We start from the raw sequence: 14,196 nt of genomic DNA, 5'->3' as shown, positions 1-14,196 counted from the left end.
TCTAGTCATATTTCTGCTCCATTAGTGCCAAAATATGAACTTACCTTTTTGCAGCATTCATTAATACCCACTGTACCACTGCACCATGGTCACTCATGTCTCGCACACGCTGCCAGGATGGTAGAGAGAGACCTTAATGTAAGTTCAGACCTGCTCTGCTCTTGCGAAAAACTCCAGCCGACTAATAGCTTTCTAAGTTTTGAAGAGCTCTCTTGCAAAACTGTTTCTTCTGCAACTGATACATGTACCGAAATTATCAACAATTAAACACTTACATATCAGACAGGAAAAACATGGCTATGGCTTAAAATCCATGTCATTTTTAATTCAAAGACTACCAGCGTTATTAAACTAACCAACTGTAATAGATCTATCAGGTTGCAATGCACGATTCATCTAGAAAGCTGTTCCAGTAAAAAAGATTCATTTATATACAGAGCTGAAATACACAATTAGCTGTCATTACAGAACACCCTTTAACAGTCACAGCCAGGTGAACGTGGTTATTCACAGTTTGTGGATACACAAATCAGTGTGCTCTAAAATGAAATAAAATTCTTATATTTTTCTAGAATTAAGTGTATGCACTGGAAAACAAGGAACTACCCTGACTGGAAGTGAGGAAAGGGGGACCTGTACTTGTCCTCCACAGTTTTTAATTCTTCCTTGCATTGCTGTTTTACGTCAGTACTTCATGACTCGACCTTCTGTTGCACAATAAGCACTTAAAAAACGTTAATTCTGTTTCCTTCTCCACCTCATGTAACTGCCGCTGGCATGGCAATACCGATAGCCAAAAGACATTTCGATCCAAGCATTAGGAGCAGCTTATCCTCTGAATGAAACAAAACATGTACAAGCATAGAAGTACACAGAAAGGATTCACTAATTGCCTCTCTTGCAAGACTCAGTAGATGATCTAAGACATAGAGTGTCAGCAGCTGTTTTCAGAAATTATTTTATGTTCTGGACTTGCAGAGAGGAAGTACATACTGGAACTAAAAACACTTGAAATTACAACCACTTTTCAAATGTACTATGGGTAGATTTCCCTCTGATGAAAGTCAGTGACTAGCTCCCATAATGCTGAGATGCTCCCACTTCATCGCTGGGGCTGTGGTTACAGAAAAGTATGAATTTCTCTGGATTTATTTCTTCAATCACAAAATCTTGATAACATACCTTCCCTTATATTGTGAGGCTTAACGGATACAGTGGGCCTACCACGTGGAGATTTTCAAAAAGCCTTTGATGAGGTTCCACACCTAAGGTGGTGGAAAAACAACGTTGTCACAGGATTGGAGGAAAGGTCATTTTATGGATTTCCTAAAAAGTTACAGGATACAAAAGTTATGGCTGTTCAAAAGGCAGGAAGGAAAGAGCATGGCATAATGGTAATTTTTCAGGACAGAGAACAGTTAGCAGTGGGGACTGGTGGGGCCACTTCTATTCAAGAACTTCATCAGTGGTCTGGAGAAAAGAGAGCCCGCAGAGTGAAGACAATACTAAACTTCTCCAGGTAGTTACATGATATAGAGAAGGCAAATAAAGCCAGAAGGATCTCATAAAAAGGCAGCAAATGAGCTTCTACATAGAGAAACACAAGGCAATACATTTAGGGAAAAATAGTCTAAGCCAGGGGTGCACGGTGCTGGATTCGCATCTAGCAGCTCTCACTCAGAAAAGCAATCGTGGAGTCATCCTTGATGGTTCTCTGAAATCATCTGCCTAGTGTGCAGGGACAGCCAGAAAAAAAGGCAAAGAAGATGGCGAGCATCATCTAGAGAGGTACTGAGAATAAAACAGAAAGTATCATTTTGCCACTATTTAAAACCTTGTCCCACCCCTCTTCGTCCCTTGCAGTGCACAGTACTGGCCTCCAGATGTTCAGAAGAAGGCAGTGAAGTTACAGAAGATGCGGACGAGGTCAACTAAAATGACCAAGGCAGCAGAGCATCTAACTTATATGAGAAATATAAAAAGATGGGAACTCAGCTCAGAGGCTAAGGAGGATACAAGCAAGAATCATAAAAGCAACTCAGTATTGCACTAAATTCTGTCATACAAGAACTAGTGACACTCACTGCAATAAGTAAGAGGTCAGTTTAAAAGTGGTAAAAGCACTTCTTTGCCCATTGAAGGGTAAATATCTGTAATGTCTTGCCACGGGTGCTTATGGGGGCAGATTGTACCAGGAAATTCAAGACAGAAGAAAAATTAATGGCAATAAGAATGAATACTAAGGGCTGGAACAGACTCTTTAATATCCTTCGTCCAATTACAGCTGATGCTGCAGAAGTACGAGGAATGCAAACAGCAGATATTAACCAGGCTTACGTGCTCTTCCTAAGTAACACCTCTTACTGCAACTGGCAGAGATAAAACGATGGGCTTGTCCTACTAGTTTGACCCAAGAAGGTGTTGTTTATGCCCTTACGTTCCTTTTGTGTGTTCTAAGGCAAAAGACGCTGAAGCTGCGCGGCTGTTATTACAGTACTCTGTCCAGGGTAAAGCTGCAAAGCAAGTCATTGCTTTTGTGGTTTCTTTTTTTGACTATTAAGGCACACTTTGTCATCTTGCTCATTTTCCATTGTCCTGTGTAAAAACATAGTCAGCACTATTACATTTACAGTTATCAAATAAGCAGCATGAAAGATTGAGAAAGAGCGTAACACAGGCCAGCTGACCACAAAACAGATTTTTTTAAAAGAATAGATATGCAAATCAGCATCACCCTGATGATTTTGAGCAATTCTAAAACAAGCAGATATTAACAATGTTATAGGAAATAACTGCTGTGCCTGTTTTTCAGTCCTTTTTGTAGAAAACTAGTTTATCTTCTTTTTTTCCCCTTTTACAGGCTCCACACTGGGCTAAACCCATAGTTCATCCAATATCCAAACGTTCAGCCAGTTTGGCTTCCATCAGAAGAGGCCATTTTTTTTTTACGCTTACTGATGATTTGAAGAAGTCAAAAAACATGACTCGGACTTCAAAACTTAGAAAGAATGGCCTAAAGTACAGTCGACTTCAATTAGTTTTATTTGCCTTCTGTTTTCTGAGCCCATTTGCCGTGTTTTGATCCTATTTCCTCAAGAAACATGAAGTCCACAAACTGAAGAGTGTTAGGGAAAACTGAAATTGTCATTACTTTCAGTCAAGAGTTGAGGCCTTAAGAAAACTACCAGATGTTGCAAAATATATGACAAAATTGGAAGTACTGGTAATACTGGAATAGAAACAACATATGAAACATGGCTGAGTCTCGAGCTTAACTCAGAGTTCTGGCCAGAAGTTTCATAACTAATAGAAGTAATCAGATACAGTTTTCAATCCACTCCTTCATGCAGAGAAAGCAAGCTGTGAAACTTGAGTTGGCATCCAGATGTCCTCTGAATTTTGTACCTTTGATTCAAATTTGTTTCCAGCACGATACTGGGAGACAGAAGGAAAGAGAAATATTTGAGGTCAGCTATGAAGGCCAATGGTTTGGATGATCCTCTCATTTGTTAGACGAGATAGGTTCTAGCACTGCTTGTCTGAATGTGTTTCGGTGTTTTACACGAGTTTTCAGCTAATATAAGGCACTATGTGTTTACCTCCCTTGTCAGAGATTCAGGCTTAGTGTCGCACTGGATGTTTCTGTAGCGTCACACATCTTCTCAGTGGGTTATCACTTTTCAGTGGCAGTGGTGGGGTGATGAAATTCCTTTCCCTCCTCTTCCACAGGAACCATCACATCATTCCCTGGAAAAGACTCTGTTTCCTGCTCTGGATAGTGCACTGCCAGTTCCTCTTCCATGTTTTCCTGGGCATCAACGCTACTTTCACATCCTCTAACAGCACAATTCTTGCCACTAAGCACTTCTGGAACGTACCCCACAATAACAGTATCCACGTTCGTGATGTATATTTTTTCTGAGGAAGGAAAAAAATAGTGCTGAGCGCAATTAACAGTCATTGCTTACCCTACAGATGGTTCCTTTTCATGCAAAATTTTTATTTGGCACTCAGTTTTTCTTCTTTCCTGTCCCCCCCGTCCCATTCTTTTTAAAATCAGAGGGGTGCAGATCAAACCCATCACTGTGAAAACACAGAATTCACTAAACCACTAAAGCTTTTGGAATTCACACATAATAAATCGTCTATTTCGTTGTTAATTTATAAGGTACTTTTAATTTTGAAAATCAAAGCACTGAACATACTAAGCGATAAAGAAAGGCCTGCGTGTTTTATACTACACTGTCTGGTTTTGGACCACTGTCAAGGGGCCTCTGGGCATTTTAGATCAAGTAGATGTAGCTCCCATGTGATGAAGCCACTGTGCTATAGCTGGGACTACAGGAGAAAGACAAATTAGAAAACGCAGTAAGATATTCACAAGAGTCTGTTAGAAGAAGCAATTAACTGGGATCTGGGGAAGATGGATATGGAGAATCCAAGGTCCATGCTCCTGCTGTTTTGAGAAGCAGCAATACCTGCATTAAAAGCAGCCTTTGAGCAAGGATCAGCACTGTGCAGAAATTCTGGGTAATCATCCGAGGTCTAAGGATGAGCAAAGAAATTGGTTTCTGTCCAGCAGAGAATCAACCACAAAATTTTCTGGGATAGACTTGAACCTTATGTCCAACTTGTTGACCTTACTCCTTTACAAAAGGCAAATAAGGCCTTTGCTGTGGCTTGGACCGCTACATTTTATTCAGAAGTATGCTGCAGGCCAGACACTGTAGGTTATTGTTCACACGTGCTTGGAGATATTTGGGTATGGTAAGTCAAATCATCACATTCATTCCAAGTCCATCACTCACAGAAAAACCAGAAAGGGCATTAAGCAAGGAAAGGTCAGCTCTAGTAATACAAAAAAACCACCTTCAAATGCCCTCAAAATTTGGTTTGGAAACACTGCCAGAATGTCTCACGTAGACTGTGTCTCAGGTAACAACTCTCCCCATGCGAGTAAGCTTCCTTGCCTGACTTTATCTCCTACACTGGGCCATGGTCAAAGACTTTATGGGAACATATGGGAGACACGCTTCAAGCTATTACTGTGAAACCAAGAGAAGAAAATGATAGCTTGAGACATGTGAAGTACCACTCTCATTAAGTATTAGAGCATCATTTTCCTGCTGATATATTTTGGATTTCAAATTTCTTCTGCAAATTTACATCTTCTGGAACAAAAAAGAGGAAGAAGAGCAAAGCATTTTTCTGTCAAGTTCATAAGTGACTAAGGCAAATGTGAAAATAAGAAAGTATTATATTCAAATGAATAGATATACCAGAATTTGTGTGTCAAGGTTTCTGGAGATTCAGCCCCTATCTTTGTTAGAAGCTTTGGACACTTTTCAGTTTACTAATAATCTCAGAATGACATATGTCCCCAGGGCTGCAAAATTGAAAATGTAAGGGGAAAAAAAAAAGAAAAGCAAGACTCACCAATTCGATTATTTGTGTGGTCTCTCATTCGAGAATCGGTAGGGCAGTCTGGGGCATTTCCATTGCTCTGTGTCACATCAGTCAGACTCAGATCAGGACTATATGATTTTTCTGTACTGGAGACCAAGTTATTGTTGGTTTCCAATGGGAGCGTTCTCTCAATTAACTCCTTCTCTTCTGGCTCACTGTCAGTAGTCAGGATGATTTTCTGCCAATACAAAGAGGAGAGTAGAAGTGGGGTGAATGTAAAAACACCACCACTAAGATTGCAATAGGTCTACAGAATCCTTCTGCGGCAGTCAGAATAACATAATGTACTTCATAGCACCACTGTCACGGGGAGTAAAAAATTCCAAAGTGCCTAACTGATACCGGAACTTAAGTTTCTTTGAACTAGGTTCCTGCATCACTTAAGGCCATATTTAAAAATAGCGTTTCTAAGCTAAATTCACAAATTTTCTATGACCTTTGCAAGAATGTACCTCACTTCCACTGAAATCCAATTTCCTGGGCCTGCTTGGATGCTTTGGTAAATTCCACTGCCTTGTCTACAATTTAGATGCTGACAAACTTTTGTAAATGCACCTATTTGTCATTTTGACTTTTCGCCACAAGTATTAGACTGTAAGCTCTGTTGCAGAGTCTGCTGGCCTGTAATACAGCTGCGTTCTGAGGGGGTGAAGCTCAGTAGGACTTTTCAGCAGAGTATAACATCAGTAAGAAAGACAGATGCTGGAGGTAAGAATTTTAAGGGATTTTCTCAGAAAGAACTTTAAGAAGATATTTTTCAAATTTAGTTATAAGTATCAGAGGACAAACCTGTACAGATGTGTAGTCATATGGTGAGAGAGTCAAACAGTCACAACAGAAAATACACCGTTTAACTTCCTCTAAGATTTTGCAAAGACCTACCATGCTCCTATGGAAGAACAAAACAACCAGAGGTTGAGCTGATTGAACTTCAAAATGGAATTGCCTCAGCAGAACCTCAGAGAGGAGAAACAAGCTCAGAGTAGCTGCTATGTGAAGAATTAATTACAGACAGTCCTTTAAAAGAGGAGCCAGAGTCAGAGAGAGGTTAAAGATTCTGCATCACAAATTTCCCATGGTTCCTAGCTCTCTTTCTGTTTCCACAAGGTTGGAAAAGGAAAAAAAGAAAAAAAAAAACCAAAACCAAAAACAAAAAAAAAAAAAAAAAAAAAACAAAAAAACCCAAAAAACCAACCAAACAAAAAAAAACCAAAAAAAACCCAAAGCAAAACACAACATAGTAAGATTTTGAAATTTGTAGTTCAAAACTCTTGATCGTGTCTGACTTGCTATGAAAGCAACAGTGGAAGCTCCCCAAAACTCAATCTGATAGCTGATCACAGCCAGATTTATTAGAATAAGTAGTATCTTATATGTGTGTAGATGTACAACATTGAAAAACAAACTGATTTTTTTAAAAAAGGGAACAGTCTAAAGAGTGTTCTGGCAGATATGGACCTTTAAGATAAGCCTAATAAACTAGGAAGACTCAGAGGATGAAAGTTGCTATAATATCACTGGAAGTGAGAGAATCAAACAGAGCTCTGACGATTTCAGCAGCTGAGGAACTGCTTTCTGTTTTTACCATATTGACCGATATTTCCCTCGTTCATCTGCAGACTGTACTGTTAAACCAGAGACTGGTCCTGATGGAAAGTCTTCCAAACAATACCCACCGTGTACCCATATTATAGTCATGCCAAATCCTACAAAGAGGGAAGGTGACATGGAGGGAGACAGAAGAAGAGTACAAATCCCACTTGTGTGACCGAAGCAGTAAGATAAAATGGAACTGACAGACAAAGTTCTCCCAGAAGGTAGAAAAGGCATGTTCATCCTGTGATTTTGGATCTTGTCCAACAGAATGCAACATGAATGGCTTAAGACCAAACCAAATACTCCCTTCACAAGCAAGACTGGCAGCATCACATTAACACACATTAAACATAGCCCAGGACACAAAAGCAGCAAGCCCTAGTATATCCCATCGCTAGACCTACGGGATCATGCATTATAGAGGAAAGTCCAAACAAAAAGGCTGGCACTCTTTAACAGAACACTCAAAAATATCATTATTTACATTGGAATGGAAAGTGATCTGTTTTGGAATATTGTTCACACTTACTGCACATTTGTTCACTAGATCAGAACCTGCAATGGAAAAAGGAAAAATTATCAGAAGAAAATTCACAGCAATCACAAGAATGTTAATATTTGCTCTGAAATATCAACCTAGCCATGTCCTAAACTACTCTACTGCCCAACGCACCTGCATTATGCGTCTTTACAACTGAGGGCACACTTACATGACATGGCTGAGGTGAACCAGCAACATGTTGCTGCCAAGACTGTGAGGTCCTACTCTCCCCAAAGCCCTTTCTGGCCACCCCATCACTCTTCCCACACCACAGCTGGTATTCATCTAATCAAACGATGAACTGATTAAGCTTTCCAGATAAGCAGAAGGCAGGCTTATTAAAAACCAAAACAAAGTAAAAAAGTGTTAATAACTTTCTGCTGAATTAACAAGTTGGATCAGTTCATCGTGTGGTCAGACGAATATTAAGGGATGGGGTTTTAATGCAAGGATGGAGGAAGGGAACGCACAGCATCCTTCTGCTGTACCATGAAGCTAGCTGGGCTCAAGCCTACTATGGAATTTCACCCTGATGTACAGCCATCTTTATTTTCAGTGCATCAGCTCTATAACGCTGCACAGTAACAATTTCTATTGTGGTAGGGAAACGAGGAAGCAAAAATTCCATTTTGAGAAAATTAAGCTGCACACAAGAGGTTTTAAATCGTATTTCTGAATAAATGAGTAGAAAAAGCTCTGGTGCGTGGTAATTAGGAGAGTCTAACACAACAGAAGAGAATAGATCAGTCACTGGAAATGGAAGTGTGGAGAGGGGATTAGTTAATTGGGCAAAATATGTGTACTCTAGAGTACAGGTTGCTATGGCTAACACCCACTCTTTTTGGAACACGTCCCTCACATTTGAGTGCCCAGAAATTAATTGGGCATTGTTCCTGTAAAGCCTCGCTGCACTGACACACCGCCCAGTCAGCGGGGAAAAAGTGCCATCTAGTGGCTTGTGACATCCAGAGTGTCACCTGCCTGCACAGGGCAGCCAGCAGGACTGGCCTTTTTTGCAAATCAGCAGACGCACATTTGACATGGAAGAGTTCCACGTTTTAAATTAAAATTCCAATAAAATAAAGTTACATATTAAAACTACCCATTTATTCTTTAGACATATGTTTTACAACTCCTGGTCCATCAGTAACGTACCTTGAGATTTGAGCCCCGGTTTGTGTGAAATGACGGAGTGCAGATGTGCTGATAAAAAAAACCATTCATTTAGTAAAACTCATCATGGAGCATCCAGGCTTTAACAGCTTTACCACACCCACAGGTCTACAACCAACCTACAACGCGCACATCCTGCTTTCTGTCAAAGAGGGAATGTGGTTCTGCAGACACACCCCACATGTAACTCTAGGCAAAGCTAAGGAGACTCAGTATCAGTAAAAATCACTCTTCCTCTTATCCTCAAAGTCCAACCCTGTCCCAGGAACCAACAAATACTCTCAAAACACTTCAAGTATCATTTAATATTAGTGTCTGTGCTGAGAGAAGAAATGGCTGGTTACCCTTTCCCCACCCAGCTTGTAGTATCTTCCTCCGTAAATTTACAGCTGCTTCAATCTTTCTCTCATGTTCTTCAACATGCTCCATAAACAGTTTGCCTAGAACCCTTATCTGGCCCGCCTCCAGCAGGCAGCAGTGAACATTCTCTTCCCCAATGACCTCCACAAAATTTTGGGATATTTGAGTTCCCAGTTGGCATATAATCAAACCGCATACTATGTATTACAGCTTTAAAAACTCACGCTTTCCTTTGAGGATGAGGATCCGCTTCTTGCAAACCTTCCTTTTCCAAAATAACAGCACGCCCACAAGAAGCACTATCACAGAGAGAACCACTCCCCAAAGAACGAGACCTGTAGCACAGAGTACAGGAAAGGCTAAGAAAAGGCAGGGGGGCAACTATTAGTAGATCTATGTATTTGGACGTAGAACCACGGACAACATTTCCCAAGTCGTAGGGGATCTGCAGGAAGCTCCCACAGAAAAATTGCATTTAGCAAAGATATATCCAAATAAAACGTACTAGACAGAGTAAATGCTTTATCTTTGTTACCTCCCGTTGTCATCTCCCCCTTGGCTGAGGTAGGAAAAGTGCCAGCCGGAGATTTCTTCTCAGCAGTTGAACTGGGGTTTTCAGTTGTGGCGGCGCTTAAAAGGATACTAGAAATGGTCAGCAGTTTCTCCTCAAACCTCCTTAGGTCAGAGTTATTTGTTTCATCACTGAATCTCATGGACAAGGTGCTTGGGGTGAGGTAGGTGGGCAATTTGTCCACACAAACCTGATCGTGTGTGGCATTTCCTTTGGTTAGTGCTACTTTGTTTAACTTGGCACAGCTAGGGAACGAAAGAGAACAGCGTATTAGCGACAGGGGAAACTGCCATGGTACAAGATAAGAGTATTTTCCACGTGACAAACATGCCTTTGTTCATTTTTCTACCACCTGCATTTATTGCTGTCAGTGAAAAAGTATCATTAACCTTCTTCTCACCCCTGTGGCATTAATTCTTGACCTGGATGCAAACCTGATACTCACACGTGTGTATAATTCCACTGTACTCAGTAAACTAGAACTGAGGCAAGAGGGATTTCTTCCTTGCTCCGGTACAGAGCTGTGCAAGAGGTATAGAGAGGCCTTCTAAACTCTGCACGGAAGCCAAAAGCTATCCCATTGCCTCCAAGATAGATTTGTATACTTTGCACCAGAAGTGACAGGTGTCCCTTTTTGTCCTTTATTAACTTTAATTAATTAGTTAGTTAGTTTAAAGAATTATGGACTTACTTTGTGTGGGGCTTGCAGATGTCAGTGCTGGAGTTTTGATCAGAGAAGGTCCCAGCAGGGCACTTTTCACAAGTAACATCAGTTGTTGAGGTGCCTGAATAAAAATAAAGCCTGAAAACCAACCAACCAAACTGCACCAGGCCCAGGCCTGTGGCCGAAGTCAGAAAAGGCAAGCTTAGACAGGTAGGAATTCCTACCTCTGACTTTGACTCCAAAACCAGGCTTGCAAACAGCGTGCTGCCGGCATCGCATGCAGGTGTTCTCAACAGGGGTTTGACAGAAGAGGCCTGGGCGGCACTCACACACGCGACTAGAATTGAAGGAGCAGGGCTCTTTCTCCACAAGGTCAGATTCTGTGAGGAAGAAACAGACGCGGTAACAAAAGATCACCCCACAAGGAAAACGCAAAGCAGGGGCCAAAGCTGAGCAACGCCAGTTCAAAGGCTCAGGAAGCAGAACAGGCTGCTGGCATTCTTTATGATGGCAACGTAAGTCACAAATAATTGGAGAAATCTGTAGACAATGGCTTGTAATATAAGACAGAAATCAGAAATCAGACTTGGATAGCAGTGGATGAGAGAATTTTTAGGTAGTGCCTGGTCACACAGGAAGCACTGCCGATTATGCGCAAGGTAGCATTCTGCTCTCTAAATCAGTAACCAAGGATGGATAATTTTGCTGCTGGAAATTCTAAATGAATAAAATATAAATATATATATATTAAAAAAATAAATAAAGTGTAAATAGAATATATAGAGAGAATATAACTGTGAGGCATGTGTGAGGGAAAGCAAACCTTTCGTGCATGATACACAAGCGTCACATTGTGGCTTTTGGGATGCTTCATTCACATACTGTTCAGGTCCACATCTCAAGCAGTCTTTATCTGGGTCCCTAGGACAAGCTTTCTTTTTAACATAGCCTGGAGAAAGAAAAACAAAATATGCAGGATACCTATTCAGAATCACAGGGGAAACCCACTCTGAAGTGTGTTGACAGTTGTGAGATGGTTTAATTTTCCTACTGTTTTCCTTTGAAATCAAATTACATATGTATGTCTTTCTTATGCTGGATGTATATGCTATACGCTTTCTCTGCTCAACATGTCCAACTCACCTGTACTCATCGCTCACAGTCTGCAAGCACACTACCCTGGATCTCGCAGACCTTCTGTGTATATATGCAGCATGCACCAAGTTGAGCAGCTGGCTGAACTAGACGACCTCCAGAGGTCTTTGACAAACTTAAGCTATTCTATGACTCTGTGTTTATGTCCGGAATAATTTCCTAGTGACTAGCTTTCAAAAGCATCCATCTGGCAAGCCAGGTACAGTAACTAGGTAGGAGTAAGGGAAAGGCTGGGACAGAGGCACTCCTGATGTTTCAGCTCTGAAGCAACAGACGAGGAATTCTACCACTGGCCATAGTGCCAAAGACGCGAGAAGGTACAGTGGTCAGCTGTGACCTTGTGGCCTTGCAAGAGGTGGAATAACTACCAGGGGGTAAGGAACAGTGGCAGCTGCAGAAGCAAAAGGAAAAGCTAAAGCAGCAACATAAAGACAGACAGAGTTGAATGTTTCACTGGTGGAAAACAGAAGGAGAGAAACAAATCTCAGTTTCAGCACTCAGCCTGCATCACCCAATCACAAAGAGTTAACCACAGGGAGGGGGAACCTGGCAGGGAAATAACTCACCTCATTTTGGCAAGCATGATGTAGGAGTGCAGGTAAAAGCAACTGTACTATATTTGGCTCACCAAATACCACCAGACAGGCCTGACCCACGTCACTCCCAACTCTTACTTGTCTCAGACTATTTCTTCTCAAGGTGGGGGCTGACTGCTGAATCTCAGCACTCAAGCTGCACACACGTGTACCTGCAAGTGTGGTTCATTTTCCCCTTCCTCCCCCAACAACCCAAGAGCTTTAACTTCAGTTATTTGAGATTTCCTGTACACATGGGTCCCTCCCTTGGGTGATGTGTGCCCCAGGTGCAGCAGCTTTGAAGCTTGCCTAACAGTGTCTTCTGGTGCTGTTCTCCACTGACTGTGGTCGTAGCTCAACAACCAGATAAAAGCCTAAGCAGTAGGAATAGCAGCTGCAATCACCTGTACAGAAAAACGTACTGAAAGTAAGTAGATGAAATAAGTGTTTTAAGTGTTTTTCTTTTGTGAGTATGTGCATTCATTGACTCCTGAAGATTTGCTGTTAATTGTGGGCGGGAAATTATCTTGTGGCGACTGCAGCACTATCTTGTGCAGCTGGATATCTGATTTAGAGTCTAAAACAACAAAAAAACCAACCAAACAAAAAAGCTAAAAAGCCACTAACAGACAACTTCTGCATAACATGAGCTGTTCTAGCATATACCATTATTTCCCATGAAGTTTCTCCCTTGACAGGAGAGAAATATTTTGTTCTGTGATGACAGAATTAAAATATTCTTCTGGTATCCCAGAAGATATCCCAGAAGTCTCATTTTACCTGGCCAAGAATTAAATACATGAGAAAAGATGTGGCAACTGTAGAAATTGATTAGAATGATCTTTTGAGGTTTGAAGTTTATCATGAAATTGAACTTGAAATTAACTATGAAGCAGAGGATGGCTTGCATGTGGGCCAGTGTGCTCAGACTGAAAGCTGTACATCTGTGGGCTGGAACACCGAGGAAAGTAAAGCCAGGCTGCATCAAGAGTTCAAGATGTCCCAATTTGATTACAATGAATTTTAGAAAAGCTTCTCTTTCTTTGCAGTGAGCAGTTGAGTTAGAAGCAGATATGACTATGTTACTGCTTGAAGGAGTAGTGGAAGATAAAAATGAAGGAGGATTCCTATGTGTTTCTGTTGTGAAGGAGGCCCTGGGAATGTGAATAGATGGTCCAGGACTGCTAGGAGGATGTGTCAACAAAATGAGTTTCAAGAATAAGCAGAGATGAAATGATTGAGACTGGTGGCTCGTTACAGCCAGATGTAAATCAGATCTCTGCTTTTCACAAGACCTCGCTATGACACCTGTCATTACGGGAGCTTTTGCAAAGTCTGGTTTTGAAGGCGAAAAGAGCTTTTCTTGGGACTGGCTCAGAATCCGCCCCTTTTCTTCTTTTATGAGACCAGTTTCTCCATCCCTTGGTCTTGTTTACTTACACAATTCTGAACGATTCTAGTGGTGTGGCCAGCAGTACAACATGTCCCAGTGGGAACCTCAATGTAACTGCATGCAAATGCCAGCAACCAAGCGCTAAACCCCTCTTTATTATTAGAGCACAAATAAATGTCAAAAATTTCCTTTTAAAAAAAATAAATAAAACACTTCTTATAGAAGAGATTGATGATGGTGAAGTACCATAAAATGCCCCACCCACTGAGGGGGTTTTTGGCCAACAGGGGGAGTTTCAGACATTTCTGGAACTCTTGTCTCACCGAGGTGTTTCCTGCTTCTGACCTCATGTGCTTCTGAGTCACAACCAGCTTCCAGCAAAGCTCGCTGTGTCCCCCGACAAGGGGCTGTTCCCTTTCTCATGTGAGACACTTTAAAAACTGTTTTGACTATGAGGATAATGACAGATTTTCCACACCTTCATTTTATATTTTTTGTCTCCAATCAGAAACTTACTTAGCCTAATTTCACTGAGCTGTTTCACACCCTGAGGCAAACTGAAATCAATTCTTAGACCTGCCTACCTCTAGCTACTTCAGAGTGTCAAGTCAACCAATAAAAAACACATTAAAAATTCTAGCAAGTTATCAAGTTTGCAATTTACAGATTGTTTGCATGCAGACTGAACAGGAGCAGGGCAGT

The 14,196-nt window shown here is 41.2% G+C and overlaps 1 protein-coding gene across 4 annotated transcripts in view; it reads right to left on the bottom strand.

Moving 5' to 3' along the window:
* Positions 1-80: 80 nt before the first annotated feature.
* TNFRSF8 (TNF receptor superfamily member 8) overlaps positions 81-14,196 on the bottom strand; it is a 36,051-nt gene continuing 21,935 nt past the window's right edge. For 2 of the 4 annotated variants that reach the window (XM_074560736.1, XM_074560737.1), the window contains exons 6-14: positions 11,195-11,320; positions 10,596-10,751; positions 10,399-10,492; positions 9,672-9,952; positions 9,361-9,471; positions 8,759-8,806; positions 7,547-7,617; positions 5,437-5,644; positions 299-3,918 (exon numbers count right to left, since the gene is read on the bottom strand). In XM_074560736.1, the coding sequence (XP_074416837.1) occupies positions 3,674-3,918; positions 5,437-5,644; positions 7,547-7,617; positions 8,759-8,806; positions 9,361-9,471; positions 9,672-9,952; positions 10,399-10,492; positions 10,596-10,751; positions 11,195-11,320 (1,340 nt within the window). In that variant the 3' untranslated portion in view covers positions 299-3,673. Of the gene's footprint in view, positions 110-298; positions 3,919-5,436; positions 5,645-7,546; positions 7,618-8,758; positions 8,807-9,360; positions 9,472-9,671; positions 9,953-10,398; positions 10,493-10,595; positions 10,752-11,194; positions 11,321-14,196 lie in introns of those variants that run through there. The other 2 variants (XR_012583976.1, XM_074560738.1) reach the window with 2 other exon arrangements.

The sequence above is a fragment of the Larus michahellis genome, chromosome 16, assembly GCF_964199755.1.
Source record: "Larus michahellis chromosome 16, bLarMic1.1, whole genome shotgun sequence".
Classification (NCBI taxonomy): domain Eukaryota; kingdom Metazoa; phylum Chordata; class Aves; order Charadriiformes; family Laridae; genus Larus; species Larus michahellis.
This window is presented reverse-complemented; position numbering and strand designations above follow the sequence as displayed.